The sequence below is a fragment of the Montipora capricornis genome, chromosome 4 (genome assembly GCF_036669925.1).
Source record: "Montipora capricornis isolate CH-2021 chromosome 4, ASM3666992v2, whole genome shotgun sequence".
In the NCBI taxonomy this organism is placed as follows: Eukaryota; Metazoa; Cnidaria; class Anthozoa; order Scleractinia; family Acroporidae; genus Montipora; species Montipora capricornis.
Genome location: NC_090886.1, coordinates 2,806,881 through 2,826,880, shown reverse-complemented (window position 1 = coordinate 2,826,880; position 20,000 = coordinate 2,806,881). Strand labels below are relative to the sequence as shown.

General features: G+C 40.1%; 2 protein-coding genes across 3 annotated transcripts in view; both read left to right on the top strand.

The window, feature by feature from the left end:
• LOC138045185 (uncharacterized) overlaps positions 1 to 12,473 on the top strand; it is a 13,235-nt gene extending 762 nt beyond the window's left edge. The window contains exons 3-8 of the mRNA XM_068891599.1: positions 3,207 to 3,413; positions 3,700 to 3,969; positions 5,584 to 5,859; positions 7,098 to 7,370; positions 9,089 to 9,262; positions 10,209 to 12,473. Coding sequence (XP_068747700.1) covers positions 3,207 to 3,413; positions 3,700 to 3,969; positions 5,584 to 5,859; positions 7,098 to 7,370; positions 9,089 to 9,262; positions 10,209 to 10,591 — 1,583 coding nt within the window. The 3' untranslated portion in view covers positions 10,592 to 12,473. The remainder of the gene's footprint in view (positions 1 to 3,206; positions 3,414 to 3,699; positions 3,970 to 5,583; positions 5,860 to 7,097; positions 7,371 to 9,088; positions 9,263 to 10,208) is intronic.
• Positions 12,474 to 14,583: 2,110 nt separating this feature from the next.
• The window catches only part of LOC138045180 (roundabout homolog 1-like), a 15,044-nt gene continuing 9,627 nt past the window's right edge, over positions 14,584 to 20,000 (top strand). The window contains exons 1-5 of one of the 2 annotated variants that reach the window (XM_068891593.1): positions 14,584 to 14,960; positions 15,198 to 15,246; positions 18,087 to 18,305; positions 18,412 to 18,681; positions 19,425 to 19,700. In XM_068891593.1, the coding sequence (XP_068747694.1) occupies positions 14,607 to 14,960; positions 15,198 to 15,246; positions 18,087 to 18,305; positions 18,412 to 18,681; positions 19,425 to 19,700 (1,168 nt within the window). In that variant the 5' untranslated portion in view covers positions 14,584 to 14,606. Of the gene's footprint in view, positions 14,961 to 15,197; positions 15,247 to 16,840; positions 17,082 to 18,086; positions 18,306 to 18,411; positions 18,682 to 19,424; positions 19,701 to 20,000 lie in introns of those variants that run through there. The other variant, XM_068891594.1, reaches the window with a different exon arrangement.

Here is a 20,000-nt window from a genome sequence, read left to right as displayed (position 1 = left end):
TCCAAATGATAAATGATGATGAACTTTATTTTAGGTGTCAGCTGTAAATAGCGCTGGGGCAGTAATCAGGGACAGGGCTGAAATCAAATCAAACCAAATTCGTAGGTTGCCTTTTGAGGAGAGGGGAAAACCGGAGCTGACCCGGAAAAAAAGCTCTCGTAGCAGAGTAGAGAACCAACAAATTCAACCCACATTTGTCGCCGAGTCTGGGAATCGAACCCGGGCCACATTGGTGGGAGGCGAGTGCTGTCACCAGCTGTCACCAGCTGTCACTGAGCCAGCCCTGCTCCAAAGCGTTATGAACAGAAGCCAGACACGAGCCCTCGTCTCGCCGGATAAATAACAGTACCAGTGGTGCTTATTTTCTCTCTTTCATTTAAAACAATTATCGCTTCAGAGCTATTATTAAATCGGCAGGACTGTTGGCCAGAAGAGTATCTTTTCAACTGGATTGCATCGCTTCAAGATTAAACAAAACTTAAAAAGAAATTCCTATTTTCGCACTATCGAAATGTGTATGTTACAGGTTGAAATTAAATTCAGGTCCGTTTGAATCAAACTAGGTGAATTTAATTATCCTAGGTTATTTATCAACTGTTTGAAAAGGAATTTTCTTTATGGGGTGAGGTTGAAAAAAAGGGGCACGGTTTTTTTAGGGGGGTTGAAAGCAAAACAAAAAAACCAAAAAGTCGCCTTTCCCTTCGCCTACTTTCCTCTCTACTCTCTCCCTTTCTGTCCCTATCCCTCTTAACCTTCCATCTCCTGATCCATTCGTCATACCTACCACTACTTTACGTACCCTTGACCTGTTCAATTCCAATGTTTACATGAGAGAAAGAAATAGCTTTGAACTGCACTTACCGAGTCTTGCACCCGGCACCTCTGACATCCCTTAGCATTGAGTCCTTAGCCGCAACTAACCGCTAAACTACACAGGACTTGGACAAGCAGACGTCATTAATTTTAATAACAAATTCTTTTCTCGCGGTGCAAGAGGGCCCAAACTCTTCTTGGTCATAGTAAATTATGCAAACGTTTACTCGTGCGCAATGCGTGGCCCTGTACGGTTCGTAAAATAGGGGTGGCGAATGGTAAATGCGAGACTTTGCGAGACGGCGAGATCAGCGTTTTTCTTTGCGAGCCCGAGACATTTTGACTTTTTAGATTGCGAGACCGAGACTTCAAAGTGTTTGACACCTTCATATAAAAAACGAGACTGCGAGACGCACATAGCCGCTCAAATAACGAGACTGCGAGACCCGTGAAATTCGACTAAAATTTTGCGAGACCCAGAGTTTTTGAAGAACCATTCGCCACCCCTTAAAATGGCTAACACAAGTTGTGTTGATTCAGAGATATTCTGCCAAAAATTGGGTGAAGTTAAAGCTTCCAAAACGCCAAAACCAAGCAAAATAACCCCTTTTATTGACGACAACTTTTGCAACGACGCAGTGACGTGGTTAGAAACACGTGATGAAGACAGCAAGGACAAAACAAATCTGACAAGTCAAGACGTAGCAACTATCAAAACAAAAGGATGGCAAAATATTATCCAAGAACGGAAAAGAAATTTTTCAAAAATGTCAACTACACCAAGTTCTTTGCCAAACCCATTCAAATATTGCGCACAAAGGAAGAGACAAGATGGACAAGTATATCAAGCGAAACTACGAATCAGTAGTATCCCAAGAAGTAATACAACTCTTTGTGTCACTCTGCTCGATACACAAAAACAGCAGGAAAAAACAGCCTGTGCTAGCCCCTTTTCAAGCAAGAGAATTCCTAACACATTTGCAAATGGACCTAATGGACCTTAGAAACTTACCAGGTACATGTTCATGTCATCGCAAACACAATTGGATTCTCCTCATGATTGATCATTTCACAAGATGTTCAGAAGAAGAAGAAGAAGAACCTAATCGTGCTTGTTATTCACTTACCAAGTCAACAAAGGAGATAAGGACACCTCAACATGGAAAAGCAAGAAACACACAAAGAAAATACTACAACAAAATGAAAACAAGCAAACCCAATACCATTTCATTCCAAGTCAACAACTTTGTCAAAATAAAAATTAAGTGGACAAAAGTCCATTACAACCAAACACACTTCTTGGTAAAGTAATTGAAAAAGAACATGGATTTATGAAAGTTGTAACCAAATTTGGAATTATTAACACTTGAATTGCATGCACACCAAACAGACTACAAATTACTGAAGACATGAATGTGTTATTAGACACAGCTAAAACAATAAGTTTCACTGCCGCATTCAAAAAGGCACTTGACCAGTGACACATGTACAAGAGGTACAAAAACAAGGAAATGACTTCTCATTGCTCAACTACAGTCAACTACCTGCAAGTAATGACTGTTTAATAAAGGTTACAAACTTTGTGGACTACCAGAAAAAAAAAACTTTGAATTTGATTGTTGAAGTACTTATAACCACAAAGGAGTTTTATACTGAATTACATTTCTACAAGTAACTGTACATCATTCAATAATCTACCTTCTAAATAGTCAATTGTCTTTTTTCTTCCAAAAACCAGAAAAATAAATATAAAAGATGAAGGGAATTATTATTAAACAAGGGTTTTGTTTTTCTGCTGCTCTATAAGAAAAAAAAAACCAACAGAATTAGTTATCATGCACAGTATGCCTAACCCCAACCTTAATGCTAACCATTTAAAATCAGTGCTTAGACTTAATAACAACCAAAAGCGTTTTTACAGACTAACTCATGAAAAACGTACGCCAAATACATCTCCTTACTGATTTACTTACCAATATACACGTACTTGCTAACAATTGATGGACTTTTTGTTGATGTACGTTTCCCACTTTCAATTTCAACCTAGTTTAAAATTAAATTTACCTGGGTTGAAATCATTTCAACCTGAATTTCAAATTTACCTGTGACATATGCGTAAGATGTAACACTGGTGATTGAGGTTGTGTATTTGCAACGTAAACATAAAAAGGTGTCGATGCACGGTCAAATTTTGGAAGAGGAAATACACTACTTATACGGTATGCAGTCCTAGCATGTTTGAATGTATTTGTACTGTCATTGTGCAAATAAGATTTTTCTTCATTGTCTTTGCAACGTCATTCTATCTGCGATTGAGCACCAATTGATGGAAGTTGATCTAAAGAGTGTATGGCTACATGTATCACGGTCAGAATTGTTTCTCTTTTTATAAGGTCCTAGAGGCCCCCCAGGAGAGACAGGTTTACGAGGCCCACAAGGAAAACCAGGCCCCCGAGGTAGCACAGGATTACCAGGCTCACGTGGTCGTCGCGGTCGCAAAGGCACTGATGGAAAAACAGGTAAACCAGGGATTCCAGGAACAAGTGCCAATGAAACGTTTATTGAAAATTTGGTCAAGAAAATGATGGTAACAAACTTTGGTGAGTAAACATTGTGAACTAATAATTATCTCTTTCTTAGTAGCTCCATATCTTACGCCAATTTACAGTTCTTGCACTGTCTGCTGTGAGTTCACGTGACGTCACGGGGACCATGTTAAAGGAGTGAAATATTCTTTTTTTGGAATTGAACTCCATTTTTATCAAACTTTTTCCCTTTCTTTTAGTATGCAAATATGGCTGCTGGTCACACGAGCGAAAACATTCCATTTCTTCAAAACATATCAAACTTACACTCAGTCTGATAAAATATCTATTATACCAACAGGTCCTCCTCGATTTATGACAAAGACTCCATCGCTCGTGTCTGTAAGTGAAGGGGAAAATCTGTCGCTGGAAATTTCTGTGTCCGGTTATCCAGCTCCAAAGATCACGTGGTCACTGCATGGGAGAAATTACGAGGATAAAAGCCGCTTTAACATTACCGGTGAAATATTCCAGATTAGGGGGGTCCGCTTCGAAGATCAAGGGATGATCACGTGCCGGGCTGAAAATTTGTTTGGTGACCAAGAAACAAAAGTAGACCTTGTTGTTTTAGGTGAGTTTGTGTTCATTTACGCCATATTTGACAGGGAATAAAGCGGAACCTATATCAATTTTTAGGGAACAATCAAATTTTAACAGTGGTTTTAACTTGATCTACTACTGTTCTTTGAAATAGTTAGAATTTTACTTACATAATTTTTTACTCGACAACAACATCGAAACGTCCTCACATTTTAGCTTTCAAAAAAAAAATTGATGTAATATTTGAAAGCTCAAAATGAAGACTGGATAGTGGATTTGAATCCATGCACCGCATTTAATAACTACTTATTTAGCGAGAGTGAGGTCTTAAAAGGAAAATCTCAAAGTGAGGCCTATCGCTCGGTCAATACAGTTGAAGGCCGAGCTTCAGATGTTCCTGAAAGACGGTGCATTTGAGGTTAATATCTTCTTTAGTGCATTGCTTCATAGCAGGCCTGGCATCATAGTTGATTAAAGCGGAAACGATCAGTTAACATCCGATAATGCGTACACTTATCAGTATTTTTCCTTGTGACGCGTACTCTATCAAAATTTATATTTGAGACAAATGGTTGTAATTTAGTGAGATAACTTTCGTCGACATTCTCAAAAATCAAGGGACAAACAAACGTAAAAGAATACAGAGAAGTGCCAATTTGGCGCTTCGTGAAATTTCCTTTAGTTTTTGTCCTCAATTTGCATGATTCCCCAGCCTAATAGCTTCGTGGGCATTAGGTTCATAATAGGGAGCTTAAGCAACGACAACGGCGACGGCAACGAGAACGTCATCTCAAAATATAAATTTGCGTTATTTTAATCGCTTCGTGACTATTTCAACGTTTTTAGTATGACAAGGGTGTAGTGATTCCTCAAAGATGACACCAGTCGGAACGGCACTCCATTTTAGGAGAGAAAATGAAAATTCATCCTCGAGTGCTGACGTTCTTCATAAAACCAAAAACTTGGCTATTTCACGTTGTTGATTTGCTGACGACGGCAACGAAATGGACAAAAGTAAAAAACGCACGTGCAGGGCGTGCGAAGCTATTGTTTTTAACCACTAAGTATGCAAATTCGTGACGTTCTCGTTGCCGTCGCCGTTGTCGTTGCTTAAGCTCCCTAATACCCTTGCAGGGACGGCGGAACGTATTTTGTATTGGGAGGGGCTAACAAGCAAGCGCCGGAGACGCTAACCTGTAGGGGATTCTGGGGGAATTCTCCCCCAGAAAATTTTGAAATCTTGAAGCTCGGAATACTACTTTCAGCATTCTCGGCGATATATCAAAAAAATTATCTTGGATCAACCGTAAAAACGGTTTTCAAATTTTTATTTTTTCCTTGAAATTGGGGTGGGGCCTTGCACTTATATTCAGTCAATCAGAGCGCTAGTCATATCGGCGACAAACTCTAGCCATATAATATCATGAGATGATGTTGACAATGATGACATGAAATCATGGAAACATGTTACTGTTATCGTTAATTTCTCTCTTAAAATGTCTGACGAAATCCATTCTTGTGAGGACTTACAACAAAGTGTCTTATCTTCTTCTCAACGAAGCTTATCTTCATGAGAACAAGCAGTCTGAAATTAAATCTCTTTTCATTATCATAGTCACCCTCTTTCCGCTTTCCTCGTCTGTAGGTGCCCCACGGTTTCCCAAGTCTCCACCGGGTCAAGTCGTTGGTTATTTGGGCAAAGAGACGAAGCTGCAATGTAAAGTTCTTGGTAACCCAACCCCTGAGGTGAACTGGGCCAGATCACCGGCAACACCATTACCTCATGGCCGAACTGTCTCCAGAAAAGACAGTCTTTTCATCACAGGCACTGCAATCGGTGATGATGGAATCTATATATGTACAGCAACAAACAAATATGGGATGATTATTCACGCAACGCTCCTTACAATTAGGCCAGTTGGTGAGTGAAAACCGTCGCTGAAATGCCAGTCTTTTGAAGGCAATTGGCAATTGCTTGGTATTGAAGGATATCGAAGGGCCAAAGCAGAAAGGAAATGTGATTAAAATTGTTCTGAACAAAAGTCCATATCCCAGAAGTTTCGATCTCTATCGTCAGTTTTCGGTAATGCCTACTTTTACGACGACTACTTCTAGACTTTTGCGGGAAGAAAAACGAGGCGATGTTGCGTTGCTTGCAGGTTCCATGATTTTGCAGTTTGCAGACCAATGAGAGTCGTTGTGGTCACCAGGCCCAATCTGATTGGCCATAATTAAGCGGGACCAGTATTCTGAATTGAGATAATACAGTAAACGGATGGGCCAATGCCAAATGAGAGAGATCGACGCTTTTGGGTTGTGAGTTTCTGTTATAAAGTAGTTTGTTTTCAATGCCTTGGTTAATTATGTTTTCGCTGAAAAATAACTACAAAAGTCCCACACAATATGGTAGTAAAGTTAGGGCTTTTGAAGAGTTTGCATGGTACGTATCTGCTGTCTGCAGGCTGATAAACGACAGTCATTGATGATAACGTTCAAGTTCCGTCATTTGCATGCCATTTATCAGATCTGTTTTTATTCTATCCTGGTCGGGGCGTCTTTCTTTCGTTTGTAGGGCCTCTCCTCCTATGAAGAGCTTCCTTGCTGGTTCGGTCGTTCAAGCTGTACGGATCGCGTTAAGGCCACAGGGAATATGCAATAGTCAGCAAGAGCTCACTTCATTAAATGTTGATTAAAGGGCCTCTATGCACAGTCCACACCGTGAATAATTAATTTTGATGTAAACTCTTCTGTCTCAGATCAGTTGAAACATTTATAGTAATTTCATCTATTTCACCCTTAAAGGGAAGTCTGAGCCTTAACTGATATACTTCATAATCCCGGCCGTTAATTCGAGCCAGCGCGAGAAAGTAAACGTGACCCGCGCAAAATAGAGTTCGACTGAAAAGAACTACTTGTAGCTGTTTCTGTGTACACTAATTTACCGTGGGAAGTAAATGGAGTGGGTCCGTAAGAGCCATCTCGAGAAGAAAAAAAGTTAAAGCAAAGTGAGCAAAATGCAAGAAATTAGGTTAAATTTAGATTTATAGACTCTGAATCAAGCCTTGCCCGAGGAAATCTTTACCCTGCTGAATATTATGCCAAATTTGAAAGTCTTATAAAGCATCCATGACCACTAAGTCTTGTCCATATTTTTCTCAGAATCTCCTGTTTTCACCTCTAAGCCGGCGACTTTAATCACAGTTTCCAACATCAGAGACTCGGTACGAGTCAACTGTTCTGCCAAAGGATCGCCTCTACCGCAAATCACATGGTATAAGGACAACGTCATTATAAATTCCACCACTAATATCACCACAGACCAAGTCACCAGCGAGTATGGAATTAGTCAGTTTGAGCCGTCGGATCAGGCAACGTACAAATGTGTTGTTCGCAATGAATACAACGACACAGTAACCGCGGCTGCAAGGATTGGTAAGTCATCCCGCGGTATAATCAATTCGAACATAAGCTTGTTGCTTGGCAACGAATGTCTTCCAACAATGATCCCAAGAATGCCACCAATACCAAGAACACCTTTTGCCCTTCATTAATAGAAAATAGAAATTCATTCTATTTTACTGGAATTCAATACTATCTCATCAAAGCCTTTGAAGATCCCACAGAAGACTACCTGTGAGTCGCGGGCACATTGACGGAACGAAGCGAAATTAGCTTAACCTCGATTACAAGAGATTATGACTGATTACACGCTACTGGTACAAAGACAATATAATGTTTATGACGTCATAACATTTAACAATTAACCATCCTCACAAGGTGATGATTGACGCAAGTACATTTTCACACCCAATTTGTCTGCGACTCAAGTGTAATCTTTCGTTATATCCTCAGGGCCCTTGACAATTCTTCTACGGATAATCGATTTCGTTTGAAATTATAAAAAATGAGTTTCAAAAAATTAAAACGACAGTTTTATTGCGGTAAATGTTATTCCAAACACACAGTAGACTTAACAGTATAACAAAATGACATTTTAATTATGTTATTGAAGATTCATAGACCGAATGCATAAATGGCGGCCAAAAATATATTCTGTTTTTTTATGTGCTAATTATATTCAATAGCCTCGTTTGCATGGACAAAATACAAAAGAAGTGTTGCTTGAGAGCGAGGCTGGTGAGTCTAATTAGCACATAAACAAAAGAATACATTTTTGGTCGCCATTTATGCATTCCGCTATAAGCATAGTGATTACGCAATTGAACCAACGGATGATTAAAATGAACATTTGTTCGTTTATACGTACTTCCTAAGATGTTCTTAAATTCCCGTGAAATAAAATGAATTTTTATTTTCTGATAATGAAGGGCAAAAGTTTTAATTCAAGCTCTTTTGTGTGCACCCACTACTCAATCAAACGCCAAGGAAGACTTGTGACTGGATAGTATTCACGCAAGAAAGTTCTGAATAATTTAATAACCCTTTAATTGACAAGATCGAAATGTTCATTCCTCTAAAATACGATAGGCCGGCGCTTATTGTTGGGTAGACATGAGAATTTGGTGTTATATCAAGATCACTCCCCTCAAGCTGATAATTATCTTAATTCTCAATACCTGTCTGACTAACATTTCGTTGAAATTGTGAGGAGAATTTACAAGCTGATCACTCCTGGGACTCAACGCGTTAAATTGTTTAATTTCTTGGGATACTTACTGCAACGCTGCCGTTCCACGCGAAAACATCGCTGAAGGAAGAATGCAAAATTAACCCTGCCAAAATCATAGGTAAAGTCTGCTACGAGCCTAGAAGGCCAATCAGGCCGGTGCTTATCTCCGGTTTCTGTAGCATGAAGCGACTAGGAGTATTTCTGCTCCCCCCTGGATGGGATTCCAGTCCATCGCAGGGTTACCCCCAGCATTAAATTCGCCGGTACCCATTTATACATCTGGGTGGAAAGAGGCACCGTGAGAATAAAATAGCTTGCTCAAGAACACGATACAATGTCCCCAGCCAGTACCCGAGCCCGGACCACTCGATCCGGAGTCGAGCACACTAACCACGAGCCCACCGGGCCTCGCCAAAATCATAGCAGCCTATAATTTGTCCTTTGAGAAAAGAGTGCCCAAAAATTGTCCTTACAAGTTATTCAATCTTGATTGTAAGAAGTGTCTCCTCTTTAATCTCAGTTCTACCCAACTGTGGCGATCCAGGCAAACCAAACAATACAATTGTTAGCAGCACGAATCATTGGTCAGGGGGATATGTCAGATATCTCTGTCATCCAGGATATACCATGTTTGGTCAAGCTGTTAGGAAGTGTTTGCCCAGTGGACAGTGGAGCGGAGATATGCCGCCAACATGTAAGGGTTGAAGTCTCAAAACATAACTTCTATTCTCTCCAGTGTATACCAAGTAATGTGTTGCATTACTCAAGGTAGAGAGGTTTTGTTACAAAGTGTTGAACAAGTAACAATGGATTTTTCCACACTTAATGTCCAAATTGGAGGAAGTAAACTTTAGTTCACTCTTTAAGTCACTTTAGTTTCTTATTCTGGCTGACGAACTTACGAGTCTCAATAATAACAAAAAAAGCAAGGTGACACACACTAACACCAACCTGGTGTCGCGAAGACATCACGCATGCGCACAACCCTTTCACCCACCTTACCACATGTCTTGGGGTTCAGGGATGGCGCAGTGGTGAGAGCACTCACCTCCCACCATTGTGGCCCAGGTTCGATTCTTCGACTCGGCGTCATATGTGGGTTGAGTTTGTTGGTTTTCTACTCTGCACCGAGAGGTTTTTTCCGGGTACTCCGGTTTCCCCTCTCTCAAAAAACCAACATTTGACTTGTTGTGTTAATTGTTAATTTCACTTTACAGTGTCCCCAATTAGTGCTCCAGCGCTAAATCTACTAGACACTTAAGTAAAGTTTCTTTCGCTTCCTTCCTTTCCTTTTTCTTGTTTGTGAAGCTGCCATTTAAAGGGGTGTCTGCCTAGCTGCGCTGTGCTGATGAAATCCAGCAAGACCGAAACAGCTGTCAATGGTTGCTAATTAACCGGTGTTCTCAGTAATAAGATGTTTGGCACTGCTTTTGCCGCAATACTCGTAACCAACAGAAAATGAAGAAGAGAGAGGGAGTGTAGGAACGTTAGCCGGGATGTCTGAATTTCTCAGGTCTCACATTGATGATTAATTGGAAAGCTTTCCATAGGTTTTCTTTTAGATCAAACATTCACCGATAAGTAATTAAAATAGAGATTGAATAGTTTGTATAAACCCGGAGTTTGTGTTGATTTTGCAGGTACCGATAAACCAGAATGTGTTCGTCACCTGACGATTGATGATCCAACGAGATATTATTTCAACATTTATGGCTCAAATGTTTATAAGTGTGACCATCGCCTGGCAGAGGGCTGGTACAGGTTCTTAACCGGTACAGTATTGGCCACAACTTACCGATCTGGAAGTTCGCGGTACTGTGACACCAATTATAGAGGGTGGTTAACCGAAAGTCATCCATCCGTCTCAGATGGCATTGTCAATCGCAAAGTGTGTTTTACGCACTCTTCAGATTCAAGGTGTCCTTACTCGACTTACATCAAGGTCCGAAACTGTGGGGAATTCTACGTCTACAAACTGAAACCCACACCAAATTGTTACCTTCGTTATTGCACCGATTGGTGAATGGTATTGACTCAGGGACACAACCTGCACTTTTTACGCTTTGTATATGTTATCACATACGGGGCAAAATAACTGAATGCTGATTGGCTGAGAGGGAGGGCATCACCTTTTTCCTTAATCACGAGGGCACTTTTGGTAATCAAGAGGGCATGATTACTTGATCCTGATTGGTTAGCAGTTGCTTATCCAGGGCATGTGAGGCTACAAGTGAAATTCTCTTTCAGATTAAACTACTGTTTTGTCCACATATATTTTACATTTTAAGCGCTATTTCTGTTGACAGCAACGATTTATTGAGTTGAACTTTAACCGAATTGGATTGTGTTGATTATCATTCGTCGAGGCAATGAACGGGCTTCCCACATTAATTTTGCCCTTTATGTGATAAACATGTAATCGCAATGTCCCCTCGTGAAATTAAGGATTAATTTCAGTTGTATTTTCAAAGTTTTTTCAAATTGCCCTCGTCGCTTCGACCCGGGCAATTTTGTGAAAACTTTGAAAATATTCGTGAAATTAATCCTTAATTGCCCTCGGGGCCCATGCGATTACATATACTAATGAAAATCAACTTAACACGCTTTCATTGGAATATGTTTAAAGTTCAATTCAATAAATCGTTGCTGCCAACAGAAATAGCGCCTTAAATGTATTTTATTTGTGGACAAAAAGCAGTTAATGAGGGTCAGAATCTGGAAGAACCTATCCCCTTTACCTTCCAGGTACCCCTAGGGCTAAATCAGACCTTAGCTCTGAGGAAGGGTAAAACGCCAGCTTTCAAATTTCCTTACAATGGCCAATTTACCATATCAACTCACTTGTTTTTCATCGAGTTTATTTGCTTTTTACACTGGCATTTGTTAATTTTAAGTACAGTTTGAAGTGAACAAAGACTAAACATTTCCACGATGTCTCCTTTGATACAGGAGAATATCAATTCTGTCATTCAGTGTACAAGGCTCGACTTCCGTGGTTTGGGGAATTACGTTTTATCTGTTTTTTTACTGAATCAGTGAAGTTTTCTTTTTTTTCAGTGTCCTGTTTCTTAACATCCTTTATGGTCTCTCGACTTTGCCCGAACAAGGGTACTCTTACTTGCTGAGTTTCAACACCGTTTCAGGGGCGTAGTTTTGGGGCGTAGCGTTTTGAAGTTCCGACCCGCGTTTTTTCCAGTTATAAACTTGAAAATTATTTTCTACGGCCCGAAAGTGAACCGAACTTATAGTCTGATTATTTCACGTTGAGCTTTGGCAGAATACCACAAAAATGTTCTAAAATGCGCACCGCATGTGTAGCACGATTATATTTCCTTATCATTTTAATTCTTGATCATATTGGTTTTTTGGTGTTGGTGTTGGTGTTGGTGTTGGCATTGCAGTCGTCTTCTCTAAAACTCTATGTTTTTTGTAAGGAGGCAAACAGTAAAATAGTGTTTCAGTGTTGTTTTTGTGTTTTGTTGTGTTGCTTTGTCATGTGCTGCGTTTCGCTCTTTAGTGTCTTGTCTGGGTTGGTTGTACTTGTTTTTTAGCCACGCGGGGCACTGTATATATGACTAAAAGTAACCAGTCAAGAAATAAGGAACCAACCTGAACAGAAGCAACCACTGAATCCAACGGGTTGGCTCTCAGAGCGTGACTTGAAAACCGTGTAACCTGTTGCCTCAAGTATCGTGTAACGCCGAGAGTTCTCCTATGCCAGCCTCCGAACACTGAGCAGCCCAAAGGGACGCTCCGAGAAGAGGGTAGGCGCCGATGGGGAAATAGGGGAATCTTTGTTTATAATGTTTTGCCTCATTAAGCACTATCGTTTTATAATCAGTCAGCCGACAATGAGGGACTTAATGTTGAAAGTGCACTGTATAATGAACTATCTCTGAAAATTTGAATGCGCTCTGAGAATTGATGCTTTCAAAATTTGAAGGTTTACAAAAAATGTCCGCTATTATTAGCGAGTTTGCCACCAAAGAATTCATCAGTCTTTGATGGCTAATAATTGGCTCGTTATCAGAGCTTTTTGTGAAAGGCCTCAAATTGGAGATTGCTTTCAAATTGGGGGTTAAGAGTGGGATAGGGATTCTCCACTTTCTGGGGTGTTCTGCATTCGCAAAATGCCCTCTTTCTTTAGTGAGTTATCCTACAAAGAAATTTATAAGATAGAGCGCTTTTCAGTAATTTTAGACTAAGGACGCATCAAAAGAAGAAAATGGAGGTAAGCAAAATTCACTTCAGAATCTCTTTCAATCTAAAAATCGGCCAGCTAAATTAACAACGGCATGACAATCGTATTTGATACATGTAGTCTAAGAAATACAACTTATTTGAGCAGTGCAAGAATTTTTAAAGGTTTTCATAGATATCGATTAGTCCACCAGATTCAATTTTGACAAGCCAACAATTAAAAGATGCAAGATGAATGAATATCACTTACCAACTGTAAGAAAAAACACAAAATTTTGGATTGTGTTATTTACTTGCCTTCATACAGTCTTATCCCTGCTTGCCCTTCTCCCTACCCCATTTATTGCAGAGCAACGCTAAAATAGCTTGTTTTCATTGTGGTGTTTTGTCTATTCGAAAAGCGTGCCATGCCCTCTTTTTTAAAACTGACTGAGGTTCATTTACAAGTCATATGAGAACACATCAGACATGGCATATCAAGCGAGCTTGAACGAATATAAGTAAACTACCTTACTCCTCGACAAAAGAAGAGGTTAATTAATGTTTAAAAAAGCTATGTTGTTGCGTCGTTTGCAGAGTTTAACACTCATCAACATTCGCACGGATTTGCTTTCACCTCGGATTAGTAGATAAGGCTGATTGAAAACAGACCTTCTCGTATATCTCGAGAGAACAATCAAGTAAATTTAATCTCGTGAAGGGCTCATAGCTGAAGCTCAAGGAATCCAACTGCGCGAACGATCCCGCGAATCTTTTTGAATAAACCCCCACGGGGGGGGTGTACTCCCAGAAAAATGGGGTGGGAGTGTGCAGCCCCCTTCCTAAACCCCTTACCCTAATTCAGACCAAAATCTACGATTTTTTGCTATCCTATTTCAGCGACCTCCAGGTGATCTGGTGACGTAAATCGGAGGACTGGGGAGAGAAATTTTAACGCCGTATCCCACAACCACGCGCGGCCTTATTTTCGAATTCAACATGGCAGAGGCGAGGTTAGATCTTGTCGGGTCTACTTGAATGTTCATTCAGTAACAGGAAATGTGGTAGACACGTAATGATCTGTTGAGTTTTGGCGATGGCAATACTGCAGCGAGTTTGGAAACACGCGCTCGCGGTTGTGGGATACGGCGTGAAAAATTTTCTTCCCAGTCCTCCAAATTACGTCACCAGATCACCTGGCTATTTTCAGACTTTTTTATTTTTCAGCTTTTACGCGGTTGGCTTAATAATTTGAGAAGGGCTGTGTTGATGGTCTTATCGCCTAATGATGAAAAAGAATTCGAAGCTTCTTTTTAAAAACATACCCAATTAGAGACTTGAGTGAACAAACCATACCCTATTTCGGACAAAAATGGTCAAAATCGATACCCTATTTCAGACCAAATCGGCTAAAACACCTTACCTTTTAAGACTGCACATACCTATATAGCTCATATAAGGAATCTTTGTAGACTACTGTGTTACATATAATGAGAGCCAGGTTTTCCGGGTTTCCCGTTTGAATACAAGCTTCACTAACACTAAAAGCTGACAATGTGAAGATTAAATCGCAAGAATTTTAATTACCCTGGTGTTTGGAATCTTCGCACGAAATTTGAGATTCACTTCTCAATCTAATTATTGTGCGCCTTTCATTAATCTACGATTTTGTTTTTTAACGACGTCAATCAGTTTGCTGACAATCGCAGTAGAAACCAACAAAGTCCATCGGAAGTAGCCAATCAGAGCGTTGAATGTGAATGTGATTGGCGTTGGTGAAAAACGAAACCCTTAGCTTGTTTGGTGCAGTGAAGGTTTAATCCGATCAAATCAAATACAGCGATACTAAGCCCAACGCAATGGCGGCATCTCCTGTTCATTCAAGTCACCTCACTTTAGTTGTGGTGCTTCATCTTGTTTTTTCAATCGTTGCCATTGCTTTCCTATCGTATAAAGTTTATTCCCCGGATAACGAGCTCTCGACCAAAGTTTTTCATTTGGAAAAAGAACTTTTTTCAATTCGCGAGGAGATATCCCTCGCAGGAACGAGTTATGGCGTAACTACGGTTCCATCGCCAACTTCGAAGTCCACCGCAGCGAAATTCTATAGAAATGAACGATACCGTCGGACTGTCAGGAAAGATCCTAAATCAGGCTCTAAAGACGAGATTCGCCGTGCAGAATGCGTCAAGAATTTACTCAACAATCTGCAGGTATGTACGAATTCTCCATTGATGAATTCCATCCAAGTCCCCATATCAGTAGCGCCAGAGAAACTTAAAAGTTATTCGCCACATGTAATATATTTATTCTCTCCTGAGCTTTATGATACGGGCATTAAGAAATAATTTGGTTTTATTTCGCCTTACATCTATTAATCCGTATTCCTGTTTCGTGATGTTTATCATCGTTTATTTTCTTTCAACGTAATTCTACTGTTCTGATTGAAGGTCACCGACATCGCTATCAACGAAACTGGGAAACTTGTCTGCATGAGAGGTCGGTAAAATTATATCAGCTTCTTTTGGTGAAATTCCAAACTTTATTTTCTCAACAGAAGCCAGCCAATAGTTTTTGTGTCGCCGCATAAATAACAGTGCCTTTGGTGCTTGTTTTTTCGTACATTTGAAACAATGACCGATTCGGAGTTAAGTGCCTAAATCCGGAAATTGAAAGGGCTCCGGGTGCATCCCTTCAAGATATAAAAAGATTCTGTCTTTCCACCATCAAAATGCGAGAAGTAGTACTGGTGATTGAAAAAAAAAGTGGCGATGCACGGTAAAATTTTTGGAAGAGAAAAAAGTTATATGGTGTGCACTCCTATTGTGTTTGAATTTCTTGGTGTTGTCCTTGGAAAAATAAGGTTTTACTTCATTGTTTCTGCAACGTTACCTTACCTGCGATGCAGCTGAGCACCCATTGATGCGCCATTCGTGTTACAATGACTTTCAACGCCATTGAAGGTTAACAAGAATTAGTGAAATTTCCATTTGTTACCGGAAGACTGTGGAGAGTTAAGTACAAATAAATGCAAATAGCCAAAAAACAGAGATTACAGTCCCACTTAAGGTATTCGATTCCTTCTCTGTTTTTGTTGAACCCATGAGTTACCGGAGAATTTTCCATTTGGTTTCAGTGTTGTAAATAACACCACACTTGGCTTGGCAAAATATTAGAAATAAAAATCACTTTGATTTCGGCTCGACGGGCGAAAGAATGTTGTCGAAGTCCATTACTCGACGCCCTTTAAGATTCCAAATATTTATTTTTCACCGTCTGTCTTGTTTATTCCATTGACGTTCCATTCTTGAGCTCCATAAGGGTATATTTTCTTTAAAGATGCACTAAAATGCCATTCGAGTTACAATGACTTTCGATGCTATTGCAGGTTAATTAAATGTTCTCCTGTGTGCACCAGTGAAATCTACGCATTACCTCAACCCCCTCAAACCTAACAAGATACGCACAGAAGACTCTATGCACAAAGACATCACTTAGCAGGGTAGTGACAGGCAAGACTTTAACCGACACGGAAAAAATTACTTCGGTTAACACATCCATGTGTTGTATAATGCCTTGCCATACTTAATCTAGACAAACCTCAAATTACTCTTAAAAAAAGCGAAGGAGACGGTTAAGAATCAAGGAATCACACAGTCCTTCGATAGGAAATTCTTGTTTTGACCAAAATGCTTCGTTTTCGTGCCTTCTGAAACTTACACCGATGAGACTCGGACTCAACTTTAATAAGGGCTATCATTACGTGGAATGCCACAGGCAGAACACGTCAATAATCCAGGGCAGTCTTTTTTTTTATTTTTCATCGTAGTCACAAATGTGCATACCCAGGGCCAGTAACAACAGGAACCATCGCGCCTCGAACTCGGGCCACGCGCCTCGGGAGCGAGTAAGTTCCCACTGATCCATCGATCCAACCCTGATCACGTGATGGTTTGCTATACCTTACTTATCTTCTTTGCAGTCACACTAAATTAAGCTCCGCTCGGGGAGTCCAATTAGTTCCTTTCAGTAGGTGGGTTCATACTAGCGGAGTAAGGATACCTTAAGTACACTTGAGCCCTACTTCAGATGTGAACGGCTTTAATTTCAGCTCAAGTAGCCTACTTTGTGGCCATAGTAACGAATTTCCTTCAAAGAAGCCGAAGTACACTCTCAAGTCTACTTCAGACCTTCCTTACGAGCTTACTTATCTACTATCAAAACACATTCCGGAAACGGACGTCAATCAAGCACGTTGTGCGGCGGGAAATTGGTTGACAACACGATTACTCCTTGAAAGCATACTTTGAATTCTAATATGAACGCTCATCACGGTAAGTAAACATGGACGATCTTAAATATACTTGAGCTCTGGTATAGTTAAGGTGTACATTACTTACTCCGCTGGTATGAACCCACCTAATTTCCAAACTCCCGTAAGTCGATTAGAAATCCCACTCTTCCCTTTCCTTCTCTGAGCGCGCGCTAGACCACTCTGTGCTCACAATATAAGCTCTAACAAATCCTTTCTGCCTGCGATGATTAAAACTCACATCTGAAAGTATTTGATTAAGTGGACAGTATTAGGCTCCGTGACGTTTTTTTATTTTGAGAATACAGCATTTGGAATTTTCAAATTTCGCCTTGCGTGACACAAAGACATTAGCAGTATTCACATTAGAGGACGGGAAACTCGTCAGACGGGTAACCCGTCTGACGAGTTTAGTTAAGCTATAAAGCCACCCCAGATGTCCCACACATATGTAACATCCAAGCCATATATATATATATATATATATAGTTTAGTCATAGTTTACCAATAATTTAACTTTAGATAGTTTGATTCTGCTACTTTATTATGCACACATTTTGTTCTTAGGTTTAGTATTATGCACGACCCCATAAACTGCATAGCTCTTATTATCATCGTGCTAAAATAAAGGTTGTCTGTCTGTCTATCTATGATTAAAAATTGCAAAACATAGGCTAAACTCTTTGCGTTTGGTTTATTTTGAGGGATATTCTATGGTTGCCATTACTAATCTGAACATACCAATGAAAAACCCTTTACCACACCCAACCGACCTTATCCTCCGCATAGTCTTCTAAAAGTAAAACCTTTTTTTAGCTGCCTCGTGGCCGGCCGGTTCGTATAATAGTGTAAATATGTACATAGCGTGGCATTTAAAACTGGTTGAAAGGTTGTCAAATGAGAGACATGTTGGAGTCATCCTAACATGAAGTAGTTTATGTAAAACTGCTACTGGAGTAAGGCTTTGCCAACTTAGGATACTAATGGTGTACAGCTAACCGTTTCAGTATAATTGGGATTCTTACAGGTCCCCAAGGCCTACCAGGTCCCAGCGGCCAACAAGGAGCAACAGGTCCCCAAGGTCCATCAGGGAAGCGAGGCCCCCGGGGTCGACGGGGCCGCCCTGGTGCAGCGGGCCCTCGAGGGAAGCCGGGAAGGAATGCTGATGCAAATGTCACGTTCATTCAAAATCTTGTCAAACAAATGATCATTGATTTCCAACGCCAAGGAGAGGTTTCGATGTTTAGTGAGTAAACCGGAGCAAACATTTTGATTTTTTTTTGTGTGTGTGTGTGTGTGCGTCAAATTGGGTTACTTCTTTATAGTTAGTACATATATATTTGTTTCAACAGCTCCTCCAAGATTTATGACCAAGCTTCCAACGCTTGTGTCCCTCAGAGAGGAAGAAAATCTTTTACTTGATATCTCTGTATCTGGAAGTCCATTCCCAAAGATCACGTGGTCGATACATGGAAGAGGTTACGGTGACAAAACTCGATTTAATATTACCGATGAAAAGTTTGAGATTCGGGGGGTCCGCTTCGAGGATCAGGGAATGATCACGTGCCAAGCTGAAAATTTATTTGGTGTCCAAGAAACAAGAGTAGAACTTGTTGTTTTAGGTAAGATTGTACCTCATTCCTTACCACTACCAGTACGTGAAAGAAAGATATTATTTAGGTTTGAAAAATATAATTAGCCAATGACATAAAAAAAATTAAGTGCATGCGCGAACCATGAAGCAGGACCAACGTAGGCCAAATTTAAAGCGAAACGAGACAATGAGATATAATTTGTTTCGGGTAATAGCTACCACCAATTTGTTTTCTTTTTACATGGGCTGCATGAATCATACGGAAAAGAAACTGACTGCTTAATTTAAAACACTAAAAGTGACATGAAGCCATGGGTTATTCGCTCTTTCTCCTTCCGATACCGTGAAAAATTAAGAAAATGAAACGTAAAATATTAACAAGAAATCAAATCCCAAGCAATTTTAACGGGCACTACAAAAGTTTGAGATGAACGAAAATATAAAGCTTAGGACTGTTGATTTTAATTGCTCCTCAAAAAATTTAAATTTCCTTGTAAATTAAGATTTTCCGCTAAGATAAGCAAATGTCCACCCCAAACTCTCTATCTTTTTCGCTTATAACATACTTACTTAAAGTAAGTGCATAAGTCAATAATAAGGTTTATGACATTAGGAACACTCATCCCCTTTAAAACAAACAAGTGTCCAATACAGGAATTTGAATTGCCTAGTTGCGCGCGCAAGGCTACAGTAGGTTCTTGAAATAAGAACAATTTTTATATTCAACTAAGAATTTCATAGAAACAAAAAAATGCTTTTATTATCATACAGGAGCTCCAAGGTTTCCGCAGTGTCCTCCGGGTCAAATGATTGGCTATTTGGGCAAAGAGACAACATTGCAATGCAGTCTTCTCGGTAACCCTACCCCGGAAATCCGATGGTCCAGATCCCCGCGGGCACCGTTTCCCAAGGGAAGGCATGACTTGAGGAAAGATGGCCTTTACATCAACAGTACTGAACTTGGTGATGCTGGAGTTTATATCTGTACAGCAACGAACAAATATGGAATGAATACACATGGAACTTTCCTAACAGTGAGGCCAGTCGGTGGGTAGAGGTTCAGGGCTTTTTCATGTTACGCCCCAGGCACAAAAATTGTAGACGAAAACAATAGATCCCTTATTAGCTCTTTTTGATCGCTCAATAGCAGTTTACGGTGCATGATTATACACCTAATGTATGGTCCCGAGGGAAAAAGTTAGTTTTGTTTTCCCGAGAGTCCTCACATCAGGATTCGAGGGAAAACAAAACTAATTAGTTTCCCGAGGGACCAGACATTAAGTGCTTTGTCATATATTTAGACTTTTTCTGCAACAATCGCAGCAAAACATCCGGAGCGGGCAACAA